The 14614-nt window shown below is 44.3% G+C and overlaps 1 protein-coding gene across 1 annotated transcript in view; it reads left to right on the forward strand.

Annotated features, from left to right (window-relative positions):
* Positions 1-8335: 8335 nt before the first annotated feature.
* Positions 8336-14614, forward strand: part of LOC108787967 (phosphatidate phosphatase LPIN3-like) — a 40784-nt gene continuing 34505 nt past the window's right edge. Inside the window, exons 1-4 of the mRNA XM_018557665.1 lie at positions 8336-8532; positions 10544-10783; positions 12349-12444; positions 13677-13896. Of these exons, the coding sequence (XP_018413167.1) occupies positions 10565-10783; positions 12349-12444; positions 13677-13896 (535 nt within the window). The 5' untranslated portion in view covers positions 8336-8532; positions 10544-10564. The remainder of the gene's footprint in view (positions 8533-10543; positions 10784-12348; positions 12445-13676; positions 13897-14614) is intronic.

The following is a 14614-nucleotide window of genomic DNA, read 5'->3' on the forward strand; positions in this document are numbered from 1 at the left end:
ACACCCTGCAAGTTTCCAACCTCTAAATATATCCTGGAGGACACCAGGAGAAAATACTCAGCACTGACCGGATTTATTATGGCTACAAGACTCTAATTATAGTTAAAGGGAAATCATAACGTGTCTGTTGTGTTTAAATGTTTATACAATATTCAAACTCTTTTTTTTTTGTAGACAATCTTTGTTTACAAATAAACATTTCATATGTATCGAAAGCCACTTTTGGATAGAGCAGGAATGGGTTGTTTTTATTAGTCTGTGTGTCCCCCGTTGAGAAGTCTATCTGTAAAAAATAAATGAAGGTAACTGGACTTGCTGTATTTTTCTAGAGGACGTTTCGCTGGTCATCCGACTAGCTTTCTCAATTCAGAAATAATTCTGAAATCCATACTAGAATGTTCATGAGGTCAAGAATCTCATCCCCACACGTCTCCCAAAATGAACGTGGGGGTATCACGTACCTGAGGAAGAGACCGGAAGATGAGGAGGCGTCGCTTGCGACTCATGTCCTGCTACCCCTGGAGTTTGGAACAGAAGGCCACAGGACAGTGAGGAGCACGAGTGCCACGGATTGGAATCAGACACCGTGCTTGAGACATCTTGAAGAGAGGTCAGCAGGCCAAAGATCAAACCGGGAGGGCAGCGTGTGAGCAGACTTGAGAGACTGGAATCACGGTCGAGGAAGCCAAGGGTCAGAGCCAGCCGGGCTGCGAGGTACAAAATCAGAAGGCAAGAGCAAGTCCATAGAACAGGCCGAGGTCAGGGGCAGGCAGCACGCAGAAGGGTAGTCCAAGGCAATCCTGGTCAAACAGGTCATAGGCAATACAACAGAGACCCGGAAATGCATGTCCTGGGCATCGGGAGATAGGAATTCCACAACCCTGCTGCCCCTCTACTCCCTGCTGCCCCAAGACCGGGCCTTGGTTGGCCTTGTGGGAAATCCGGCCCTGGGTGTACCCTTGTCACAGAGTAGAGCAACCAATGAGGGATTGCTATGAGTAGATATCCCTCTCCAGTCAATCACTGTGAGGCTAATGGCCAGTGGTGCATGCTGGGGGAGGAGATAAATACTTGGAGTGGACCATGTAAGCTCTCTCTTCCTCCCCCGGGCCCTTCCTGTGGGGAGGCTGCTATGGACTGTCTGAGATGGCTAGGCTTGTAGCCTGGGAACTAGCCATGTGCTTGCACTGGGACCTGTCTAGAGACCCAGTGGTTACTACTGATGACAAGGATGGACATGACTGGTGACTTCTACCTCAAGTTCTGCTGTGTCAGGTGTTTTTCATGCTGTGAATGGAGACAGCGACCACACCCTGCCACTTAAAGGAGTCTACAACTACAGTATCTGGATGATCCTGACCCTCAACCTCTGTCCCTGAAGTTCCACAATAAAGTTCTCAGCATTATATATCTACAGTCTGGACATCACTTCAATCGATCATCACAGAGGGTGGTAAGTGCTAATGGGCAAAGTGAGTGAAAAAAAGATTACTAAGTTGCGGTAACCCATAGCAACCGACCCTAGAATCAAGGTGTGCTGGTGAGCTGTGGACCCATCACAGAGGTTTCTTACAGAGGAAACACAGGGAGACCCGTTAGTTCTAGTACTGAAGACCACCCTCCGGAGCCAGAGGTCGTGTTATCCTGCAGTCGGTATCACTGACCGAGAAAAGGGTGATGCTACACTACATTTTCGTACACGGCGTCAGATGTCACTTCAATCTACTTACATTTTTATGTCACTCAGAATAAATCATTTAAATGATTTATTTGTAATTCAGTGCAGTTGATTGTAAATTGGACAGCTTGCAATGTGTAGTAGGTACCAGCAGATGTCCTCTGCTAACATGCTTCATCATCCGTTCCCAATACATGTGATGCCGACTCTTTCCAGTGTTCTACCGTGCAATTTCATCTCATGACTTTTTGATTTCAGTATGTGTTTGTCATTGAAGCCTCAGTCCTGGCAGCTACACGTGTTGACTACATTTCATCTTGTGGAGAAATAGTTGGAAGGCACTCATAGATACATTCTATCTGCAAGTCAAATTATTCACAGACTGCCAACCTGCTGATCTGTGTATGAACAAACAAGAGGGGTGGGATAGAGTGGGGGAACGACATGTGAAGTGGGGGCCTAAAGAGTTTTATAACAGCGACCTTTGGCTCCTGTAAGGCCGGGTTCACACTTGGGCGTTTTACAGCGCTGATCGATGCGCTGTAAAACGCTCAAACAGTGAAGTCCCATACTTCCCTATGGGCATGGTTCCCACCTGGGCGTATTTAAGCCCGTGGAAACACGCTGAAAAACGCCCTACGCCCAAACAAGTACAGGAGCTTATTTGGGGCGTTTTTCCCGTGCGTTTCCATTGGTATTCCCGAGTGTGGCTCGGGGTTAACAAAGCGGTAACCCCGAGCCACACTGGGGAATACAGCGTAGGACTTACCTTCTCCGCGATCCCCGCTGAGGTCCTCCGGCGGCTGCCGACTTCCGGGTTCCGTCCCTTGCGAGTGGCCGTGTCGCAAGGGGGCAGAGCCGGTGGGAAGTTTGAAAGTGAAAAAAAATTGTTTTTTTAAAAAAAATAGAGAAAAAAAAGGGGGGGGGAAAATTATACCGCCAGTGAAACGCGCGTTTCACTGAACGGAAAAACATGCTAAAAAAACGCGTGAAAAACGAGCTGAAAAAATACGCCCAGGTGTGAACCCAGCCTAAGTCTGTTGTAAAATCTTGTTGAACTACAAGTCCCATGAGGCATTGCAAGACTCTGACAGCCACGGGCATGACTCCCAGAGGCATGATAGAATTTGTAGATAAAGCAAAGCTGGAGGGCCGGAGTTGCCCACTCTTGATCAATACGATGCCTGCCATGTAGTTCCTTTCTCTTGCGAATTCTGCTATGGGGTGACAACTAGGGTTGCCACCTGTCCAGGATTTACTCGGACAGTCCGGGTTTTGAATGCTGTGTCCGGAGTTCATGGCACCAGGAACCCGAACACAAGGTGTCAGGCAGAAAGGGGCAACCAAAATTAAGATAGGGGCTCCTGGCCCCCCACTGAAAATAGTCTCAACAGTGTTATTTACATATTAATGGGTGGTGCCCATTACATATGAATAAGCCACGACTCATTCTCCCAAAAAAATATGTCCGCGTGTCGCTAGAGTGTTCGGGTTTCGCTTGAAGAAAAGATGGCAACCCTAGTGACAACACCATGGGGTCTATTCATAAACAGTGTGCAGAGCCAGTCACCTTGCAATGCAAATCTCTGTAAATGTTCGTTCTGTGCAAATAGAAGCAAAAACTAACGTTCTTAACCCCTTTTTTTTTCATTTTTTGTTTACAGGTTATCATTCACATTTTAGGCCTAAAAATTACTTTAAACCCCCAAACATGATATATTTTCTGAAAGCCCAGACCCTATAAAATAAAATGGTGGCAGTTGCAAATTTTTATGTTGCACGACATTAGCGCAACCTATTATCAAACCCAAGAATTTAGTGAAAAATGCACTTGTTAAATTTAGTGCCCCAAAACACTTTTTACAACATAAAATATGAGGTTACGTTGAGTAAATAGATACCTAACACGCCCAGGTTAAAAATTGTGTGCGTTCGTGAAACTACGACAGAATTCAGTACTCCAAAAAGTCCATACATGACGCTTTAAAAGCCACTACAGGTCATCTGTTTAGATCCCGGTTACCGGATCGTAGAAGCGAGCAGCTGAGCCGCAAGAATCACTTCTACTGTAAAGCCGGTCGCCGGCTCGACAAAACAGAACAGACTCTCAGTGGCTAAAAGCCGCCGGGAGTCTGTGTAACCCCTTCAGACTTCATGACGGGATTATAACGTCATAGGTCGTGAAGAGGTTAAGTAGGGATGCACCGATACCTTTTTTCGGTATCGACTACCAATATTTATATTTTGGTACTTGCCGATACCGAGTACTGATACCGGTACTTCCGGTAGCATGGAGCCAGCTACCTAGGAAATGAGGATACTACCCACCTCCCGGCTTCTTGATTGCCCAGGAAGCATGCTTTTTGGCTGGTTCAATGTTGACTGTCCAGAAAGCTGGCTTCCCAGCCAATCAGAATCCAGCCGGCTTCCTGGCCAATCAACATTGAGCTGGCCAAAAGCATGGAGTCGGCATTGTTACCAGCCGCCTGGCTTCCTGATTGACCGTGAAGCTGGCTCCATGCTGTTTGGCTGGATCGATGTTGATTGGCTGGGAAGCCGGCTGTTTGGTACGAGTACTCACCCAAATACTTGGTATCGGCACCGATACCGATAAGGTAGATGAACAGCTGCTGAAGACTGCTCTGTGATCTTGTACTGAACAGGAAGTTCAGGGAAGCAGAGGTGGGAGAGTTGAACTGTTTGGAAACATGATAACTGTAACTGCTTGGGCAAAGATGTAAATAAATACTTTGTTGGGCAATGTATATTTGGTTGGTCTGGATTCGTTATTAAAAAAGTGTAAGAGGGTGTCCCGTAATGATTTTGCAGTGGGGCCCCATCACACATAGTTATGATCCTACACGGTAGAATACATTTTTTTTACCGCCTTCAGTGAGAACTGTGTCTTCCTCTTAGCTCCAGCCCTGTGGTAAACAGAGGAAGTTAGCAATGTTGAAATTATTCGAGGAGGGGGGCGGCTCATGTAAAGTACATTTTTCAGTTTACTCTCATTATATCGACAAAAGATGAATTCTCATTGGTTGCTTTGGGTTGCCGGAGCTTCTATGTTAATCTCTACTTTATTGAGTAAGACTGCCTGTGTCTGCAGAGGTGAGTCATATATACTCCACTACACATACAGTAGGATCAATTCAGAAAGGTTGCACACAGGGGCGTCCCGAGGCTGGGTGTTACCTGGTCTCTAGAACGGGTGACACCCGCCGTGCCCTCATCGCGCGTGCGCATGACGTTGTCCTTGCACATGCGTGATGACGTCATCGCACATGGGCGGCCATCCGATGGATGCCTGCCGGTGGCCATCTTGGTGATAGACGCCGGCAGAGAGAGGAGGGGACGTTCACCCGGCGGGATGAGGTATGCCGCCGGGTCCCCTCCTCTCTCCTGACACTGTCTGGCTCTTGGTCCATGACCGAGTGCCCGACTTTTTAGAGGGGGTGACACCAAAATGACTGTCAGTCATTTTGGTGTCACCCCTATAATGGTGTCACCCGGGTCCGGGCTGGTGCATACCTAGGCGACTAGTGACCGCGTGGCAATCATGTACGATTCTGCGCGGTCACACAGTCACCCAGCACAGACGGTCGCACTGTGTGTGCCATTATTTTCTAATGGCACCCAAGTTGCGCTGGGCGGATTGTGCGGTTTCCCACCACGATTCCTCCCGTGCATCCGAACACTAAAACAGCCGTGCGTCGTGTATAGCAAAAAAAGGTACATGTGCCTTTTTTCTGCAATTGCCGCACGGATGTCACCCCATTGAAATCAATGGGGCTGCGCAGCAATCGCTGCCTGCATTGTGCAGGACTGCCTGATCTCGGAACGCGCGATCCCGGATCACTTAGGTCTGCACCAGGCCTTATACTGTGATTGTACCTGTAGTGGTCTTTGGTTTGATTCAAAGTAGATCCTTTAATGTGTATACCTTGCTTCATGGCACTCCAGTTTTCTGGCAGAGTCCAAAAAAACATGCCGTTATTTTAATTGGATTGAAAGTAATTTGGCACTCATTTGTGTCACGTTGATGGGGACATTAGATGATGAATTCCCCAGAAGCAGGAATGTGAATGGTTTAGTGTTATCTGTCATCTGCAAAATGCATTGGCCCTGTTACAATAAGAGATGAGAATAATACAATAAGAGATAGAGAATGTTTACAGTTTCTGGAAAGAACACCGATTTGATTGCTGTATGATAGAAACAGCGTGCAATTAAAATTCCTATGATGGGAATTAAAGGAAAAGAAATAAATAGCAAAATCATTACAGCCCATCACTGAGCAATTAAAGCGAATTCTTAAGGTGAAGAGCCATCCTCTTAAAGTGGACCTGAAGTGTCATTGTAATTAAATTGGTTCCATGACTAAGGCAGTTGTCACGCAGGTAGTCACATGTAGAACTACTCACAAAAATAAACAGCAAATTGTTTACTGGATATGTATGTGTTGTGACACAGAAACCACTAAGATCCAAGTTGCTGGCTCTGATGGATTATATTCTTCAAACCTCAGATGATTGCTGTTAAAATATACAGTACTTAAAGCCAAAACTATTTTTTTTCATTTTCAGTGGAATAGGGAATGGTTACAACCTCTTTCAGATTTTTTTTTAACCATCGGTGTCCCACTTCAGAGATTTCCCTTCACTTCCTCTTTGGTAGACACAAGAGACATTCACCGGAATTCATACAGAGTGTCTGGAAACAGGCACAGGAATTTGGCGCAAGCACCAACATCTGCAGTTCAGAGGCACAATGAGGCCAGAGTGTCCATACTGGACACTTCATCCTCAGTGAAGCTCGCCAACACTGAGGCTGATAAAATCACAGGCTCAGCGTTACTGAGCTCCCACCCGGCCCCTGCACCTGTCACACAAAAGACTTAAGGTGCCCATACACCTTATGAATATCCGATTTTCGTATGCGATCGCGTTTTCGTCCGATATTCGTAAGGTTGATTGGCAATGAACAACCCGCAAATACTGTACAATCGATCGACTTTTGACTAACCTGCAGGTTAGAAAACTTCGGTCAGTCGTACGGTTTTCGCAAGGTTGGTGGCGTTTCCGTACGTCAAAATTCGTACAATTTACACTGCACATGGTGAAAATACGTGTGGTCGATTAACGCAATTCGTCCAGGTGCTTTCTTTTACTTACTGCTGATTTGCGATAATCGGGGCAGGATGGGGCCGCCGTATGAAAAACGTACGACGGTTCGATCATCGAACGAAAAGTTTAATTCGATGATCGCAAAGTGTATGGGCAGCTTTATACTGTAGGTTGGCAGAGCCTGATAGGGAATTGACAGCTGGCACTGGGCGGGTGCCATAGCCAATTAACAAGCTGGCTATGGCACAAGCTCACTACCTGCTGCCAATCAGCAGCAGAGCAGACCTGATGTTCCAGTTCTCTGAATTCCCCATCAGGCTCTACCCACTCAAAGTCACTGACAGTGGGCTTCACAGGATGTTAAGGAAGTTCTTGGCTAAAGCTGACAGCATCCTTAATGACCAGTGATGCTAACAGTGAGCAGAGCCTGATGGGGAATTCAGAGAGCTGAGTTCCCCATCCGGTCCGCTCTGCCTGCAGATTGATAGCTGGCAGTTGGTGGGTGCCATAGCCAATAGCAGACTGGTTATGGCACCGGCCCACTGCCTGCTGTCAATCAACAGCAGAGTGGACTTAATAGGGAGTCAGCTTTCAGAATTCCCCATCAGGTTCTACCCGCTCAGTGTCACTAAGACAATTAAATGTAAACAAGCTAGCAGAAATGGCAGCCGGGAATTTGGCGCCGTCAGAAAAGTGCTGTTAGGACTTTATTGAATTCTCCTAATTGGCAGGTGCTGGTTTTCAACAATAGTAAAACACAGGCATGTTTACAGGCATTTTTATTGTTTTTTTGTTTTTATTGTTGTATTGTTTACAGGCATTCTCCTCCTGTTTCTTAGAGCTGTATACCATATAGCTCACCTACCACACACATGCCCCATAGCATCCATCCAAGAGCGCTGAATATTGTTCTGTTTTTTTAGGTGCTGGTTTTCAGAATACAATAGGCTGGCGGGAGGGATTTCTCATCCACACTGTTTCGTGTGGATGGAGGAATCTGTTGGATTTCTTTCGCTCAGTACTCAATCTGAACGATTTGAGCGTGGGTGGAATTGCTTTATTCTCTTTATTCCTTTATAGTTTCAAATGTTTGCAGCACTTATGTAGTTGTAGCAACATTAAAGAGGCCCTGTTCCCTTGGGACCTTGTTGCCGTTGTGACTTCTGTCATGGAAAAAAGATACTTATGTGACCTTGGTGGCCACAGGAGAGATCCCATTGATTCTCGGTGCTGTATATGTGCTATGCTTCGCCACAGGAGACTTCCAGGCCAAGCAGCACACCAACTGGCCCAGTAAGGCACGCTTACATTTCATATCCACTTCCAATTGTGTCTTCTAAAGGACAAATCATCTGCATTTCCTGCTCTACATGCTGGAACGCAGCCCAGGAAGACACCTGATTACCGGTTACACCACGTGTGACTCTTGACAGAAACAGGGCTGTCATTTCAGCCCTCACACCTGCTCAGCTGCTAACATGACGCAACTAGATTTAATCATGAAGATGCCACTTCCAGCTCACCCGGAAAACAGGTTACAGAATGTGCTGAGTAGGGAGAGAGCAGCTAGAGTTCTTTGACCGCCAACCACACGAGACGAGATTTCATTCTGCTGCCTGGCCTGGGGGATTCTGGGAGGACCACTTCTAAAAACTTAGGAGTGGCAAAGGTTTCCTCCTTCGTGTGTGAAGTTTGGAGAATCAATGAGCGGAATTATACAAAGTAACTGTAAGTTTACAAGTCCTTACGTGAACCTGTTTTGGCTGATTGTCGCCTGATGCTAGAAAATAGCTTTTGTGGGCCTGGATGGTGATGAAATGTTACCACTTGCTTTTGTAAGTGACATGAACATCCAGAGATAAGAACTCTGCCGTAACGAGATCAGCCAATATGTCTTGTCAGACTATATGATCTATTGAGAGTGGAGCGTATGTATGTTGTATTTTATCTATATATACAGTATGTGTGTGTGTTTATTATATGAATGCTACTGGCTCAAAGAGTTTAGCAGCTTCTGTTAGTGTTTATAGCATTTAAAAGGAAATTCATAGTTTTCTGTATATTTTATTTTTAATATTTTTTTTTAAATTTAATTATTATTTTTAATTATAATTGTTATATTAACCACTTGCTGACCATATGTTTACACCCCCTTCCTGGCCAGGCCATTTTTCAGTATTCAGCGCCGCGGTACTTTGACTGACATTTATTCCGTCATGCAACGCTGTACGGAAATTCATTTTATATCATTTTTTGGGGACAGATAGAGCTTTCTTTGGATGGTATTTAATCTCCACTAGGGGGGTTTTATTTTTTACTATATTAAGGAAAAATTACTGAAAATTGTGAGAAAAAAAAAACGTTTTTTTACATTATGTTATAATACAATTATTATTACCCAATTTTTTGGTAAAATATAAAAGATGGGGTCATGTCGGGTAAATAGACACCAAACATGTCATACTTTAAAATTGCGCGCAACCGCAAAAAATGACAATACCCAAAATTGGCTATAGGCGACGCTTTAAACGCTTTTACCGCTCATCAGTTTAGCGTTATCAGTGATTGATGGCACTAAACTTATTGCTCTCATTGCGACATTCACGGTGATATGTAACATGTGCGGCGTAATGGGCGCAATCGTAATTTTCGCACATATACGCACCCGACGCATGTTTGCATGCGTGTATGTATGGGGACTTTTTAAAAAAAAAAATATTTTTCATGTATGACTTTAAAATAAAGCGAGCACTTAACAGTTGCAATGCTTGGGTAGCCCCACTGCAAGTGTACATGTGCAATTTCCCTGGGGTTCTTCTTTAAGGACCGGTATTCTGCAATGTATAATATTTTTGTTTTTGGGTTTAGATCAAATTAAGTGGTATAAACATTTCATACATTTGTTTACAAACCTTAGACTGGCCACATATGGTACTAGATTCATAACCAAGAGGCCATGAGAGACGTGTCCGCCATCTCTCGCACTGCTGGAGTGCTAAGACACATGACCTCGACCAGTAGATGGCTGACACATGCGCACAGTGTTCCTCTTGTCTCCATGGAAAAGGAAATGATTGATAGCACAGGTTATTGGTCTCCAGATAGTCCACTTATTGTTTCAAGAAATACTACAATCCATTACATCATCTGCTATTATTGTACAGTTGTTATATGTGGGGGCCCAAAAGACAGTCATTCCTATTGCACAATAGGCAAAGCATTATTTGCTTTCTATTGTGTGTGCAGTTGTGTCCAGTCTTGGCCAAAAATATTGGCACCCCTGCATTTCTGTGAGATAATGCACTGCTTTGGTCAGAAAATTGTTGCCATTACAAATGTTTCGGCATTCTCATGTTTATTTCTTTTGTTTGTATTGGTATGGAACAAAAAAGTGGAGACAAAAGAAGCCAAATCTGACACATTCCACGCAAAACTCCAAAAATGGACTGGACAAAATTATTGGCACCTTCTCCAAATTGCAAGAAATAATTGCATTCCAAGTTTTTTTGGAAAAGCATGGACAATCTTAAGGTTACAAGTCCATCTCCGGAGATCCTAATGTTCCTGTGTCTACTGAGAGCAACATTGTCAAGAAGTTTACAGCCCATGGCACTGTATCTAATCTCTCTGGACGAGGACAAAGGGAACAATTGATCAAAGATAATTACATAGTACAATACAAAATACATAATTGCTGATGTTATGTGTGGAATGCTGTATGTCTCACTTTTCTTTGCAGTAAGCTATAACCTGACATTTTATGACTCTCTCTCTCTCTCTTCAGAAGATGAACTACGTAGGGCAGCTGGCAGGCTCTGTACTGGGCCGTGTACGGGACTTGTATAAAGGAGTCAACCCAGCCACATTGTCTGGTGCCATTGATGTGATAGTGGTCCAACAGCCTGATGGCTCTTTTCGTTCATCACCATTCCATGTGCGGTTTGGGAAACTGGGCATACTGAGATCGTCTGAAATGGCGGTAAGTGCAAAAAGAGGCTCATCCAGTCCCTTTTTTAACAGCAGGCTGTCATGCTACAACCAGTAAGCCCTAGTTTGCAGATGGCCAGATCTCATTTATTTTGGCCACTTAGTAATTGGCTGTGGTGGATTATAATTTCTGGAATCTTGACATCTTCAACCTACATGTGTGGGCAATTTTGGAACATTTCCTATAACTCGGTGTTATAGGGCATTATGTATCAACATGAGTTATTTTCCCAAATCCACCAATCAGGTGCAGGCTTTCAGGGCTGGTCTGATGCTGACTGGTATGTGTAGGAGGAAAAGGGTGCTAGATCTTTATTGTTTCAAGGAATCTTGTCTTCTCTGAAGATATCTCCATTCAATGCACATACTATGAATTATTATTATTCATCTTCTTTGAGTCCAAACACTCACGAAGGGAACTAAGTATCAATTTAGTGAAGCCCTGATGAAGGGGACCCTTACTAACTAAAATATTTATGTTTTAAGGTCCCTTTTTTTAACAGCAGGCTGTCATGCTACAACCAGTAAGCCCTAGTTTGCAGATGGCCAGATCTCATTTATTTTGGCCACTTAGTAATTGGCTGTGGTGGATTATAATTTCTGGAATCTTGACATCTTCAACCTACATGTGTGGGCAATTTTGGAACATTTCCTATAACTCGGTGTTATAGGGCATTATGTATCAACATGAGTTATTTTCCCAAATCCACCAATCAGGTGCAGGCTTTCAGGGCTGGTCTGATGCTGACTGGTATGTGTAGGAGGAAAAGGGTGCTAGATCTTTATTGTTTCAAGGAATCTTGTCTTCTCTGAAGATATCTCCATTCAATGCACATACTATGAATTATTATTATTCATCTTCTTTGAGTCCAAACACTCACGAAGGGAACTAAGTATCAATTTAGTGAAGCCCTGATGAAGGGGGATTATTTGGGGACCCCCAAGATACATTGGCTGTTTTACCATATTGATCAGTTGAAATTAAATATTGTTCTGGACTCTATCAAAGTGTGGTGGCTGGTCATTGATCAGTGCCACCCCACGTTTTGCAAACATTGTCATCATCTTCACTGCTTGTTTCGGCCCAAAGTATTCTCTCTTTGGCTAGTGGGCAGCAACTGATGATGTAAGTCCTGCATATGCATGCTGGGGTGGCATTATCTCAGCACCTGGCCAAACTCCTGGCATCATACAGATAGCAGGGAGTGTAAGCTGCACTAAGCATGCGTTTTACTCAGTGCACAATTTTTAAACAATTGCTAGCAGACTAGTAAGGGCCTGTGTTGACAGGCTTTGGGCTTGTGTTGATGGCATCAGTTTGAGATACTTCTGAGATGCATTTGACTTGCAGTTGACCTCTATATGACCTGTATGGACCTGCAAATGGGGTGCAAGACGCGTATGGTGCTAACAAAATCCCATTAACACAGGCCTTAGAGGAATTTTCTGACAGAAGAGACATATGTTCTGTTCAATTCCACTTTAAGGTCCCTAGTAGATAGTGCAGTGCATCTTGCCCATTAAGCTTTGATAAATGATTAAGTCTTTTTATTTTAGGTCGATATAGAAATAAACGGAGAGCCTGTAGATCTGCAGATGAGACTTGGGGAAAATGGAGAAGCTTTCTTCATTCAAGAGATGGAAGACAATGAGGTAAATTAAATATTCATTAATTCATAATGCCGGGGAAGGGAACAAGTATCAGAAATGGTCAAGGGCCCGTCCACCCAAAACTAATGCTGGAGGTGCTCGCTAGTGAGGCGGTGCTCAGCCTTTCAGCCAATTGCATGATGGGAAAGGGGGGGAGGGTGGTAACATCACCATTTTCACTGCACTCAGTCACCAGCCAGAAATAACCACCATCAGGTGTGAGGGCCAGCAATACCCTTGATCAAATGCCAGGGCAAGCAACAACCCCTACAGGTGTCAGGGAAAGCATAAGCCCCAAGCACAAAAATAATTCTCCAGCAGCAATAATGTCTCCCCTCCAGCAGCAATAATGGAAACCTAGTAGCAAAAATGAACCCCCAGTAACAGTAATGCAGATTTTTTATGGTTATAAATAGATCTCCATACTGAACATATGGACCACCAGCAGCAACACTAGACCCAACAGCAAAAATAGACCCCAAAACAGCAACAGTGGACTCCCAGAAACAATAATGAGCCCCTGGCAGCAAAAATTAGACCCCAGTAGCTATAATGGACCTCCAGTACTGATCATGAACCCCCCCTCTCCCCAGTAGCAATTATGAACCCCCAGCAGCAATAATGGAGCTTAATGCACATTATGTCACACATTAATGTGCATCCCATTAAGGCAGCCCATTCACAACCAATGGGCTGCTAATGCATACTAACATGTCTGCAACATCACATGACCATTTTTTGTGATGCAATGCATGGCAACACAATACCATGCATAGATTATGAATGAACATGAGTGGCACACTGCAAAATTGTTTATTGGAAGAGGAAACCACTTTGGTGTTCTTTTAGTGCTTGCAGCTATTGGTATATTGGCGCGAGGTAATATAAATCATTAACACAATACCATGCATTGCCATTTGTTGCAGCGCACTACAATGCAGATGCATTGCCTTTGTGCATTGGGGTTACATTCAGAATGTATGTCACCACAACGCATGCTATGTACATTAACACAACAAGGATTGTGAATCTGGCCTGACTAAAAATCTAAAAAGATAACTGGGACCTAATTATATAGGATGTGCAAGGTGGACAGTGTTGAGTAGTTAGGTGCAAGGAGTCTCTAAGATTTATACAAAGCTGGTATGTGATTGAACATACAAGCGTGTACTTAGCACTGAAATTATACTTTTGGGTAGAATGATCCTTTAACACTGTTTTTGTTCACTTCAAAGGAACATGACTATTCCATCACCCCAGTTCCCCATGCCCAGGATTTCTTATCTACTCATCATGTCAGTAACGATATAGCAGAGGCCCCCCCAGTTCCCGATCCCACCCTGTCTACACTGGACACCCCCACCAGGAGGCAACGTTGGAGTACCAGAAGAAAGAAGAGCAGAGGGGATGAGACTTTGGGAGCTCAGGATAAAGATGGAATTGCTGGGCTGCCTTTGTGGTGAGTAATGATAATTTGTCCGGTGTTTTCGACTTTGTGTCATGGGTAGACGTGTGACACCATAAACATCTTGGTACATGTGTGACCATGACAAACTGCTACATGGCAAAATTCCAGTGCTGAGCGACATTACATTAATGAGCCTCGGTGCTGACACAATCTAAAGTCAGACTCAATGTGCTGCATAGCAACTGCGTGTTATTGACATACACTGCCAGCGTTATATTGCTCTGTACCAAAGGTGATAATCCTCCTCCTGACCTTGCAGCCTGAGCTATATTTACTTACATCTATTTTATTAAATGTTAAAAGTGGAAGGTTTACTGTAATATTAGACCTGACCTTGTGATACCAGTTAGGCCGCCGATACAGGGACATTGTCCCAGGCAGAGAGTGCTAGTCGGCAGTGCAACACACCTGAGGGGGACGTGAACTGTACAGAGATTAGCATGTTTGTCTTAAAGCTGAAGTTTAATCTGCTTATTTTTTTGTTGTTTTCATTTTATAGCTTGTTTTATACCCAGTGATGTAATCACTGAGTCTCTGTGCTTCTATATGCAAGAGCAGATGTAGAGCATCCAAGATTGCTAAGGGCTAACAGCAACCTGGGACTCTCTGGGTGGCGTCCCACCCAGCTCCTGGCAACCTGTGACGTCACCGGTTGGCAGGAGCTGAGCGGGACTCTCTGGCCAGTGTCAATCCCATCCCCCCTGA

This window comes from Nanorana parkeri, unplaced genomic scaffold (assembly GCF_000935625.1).
Source record: "Nanorana parkeri isolate BGI_ZX_2015 unplaced genomic scaffold, ASM93562v1 scaffold295, whole genome shotgun sequence".
Classification (NCBI taxonomy): domain Eukaryota; kingdom Metazoa; phylum Chordata; class Amphibia; order Anura; family Dicroglossidae; genus Nanorana; species Nanorana parkeri.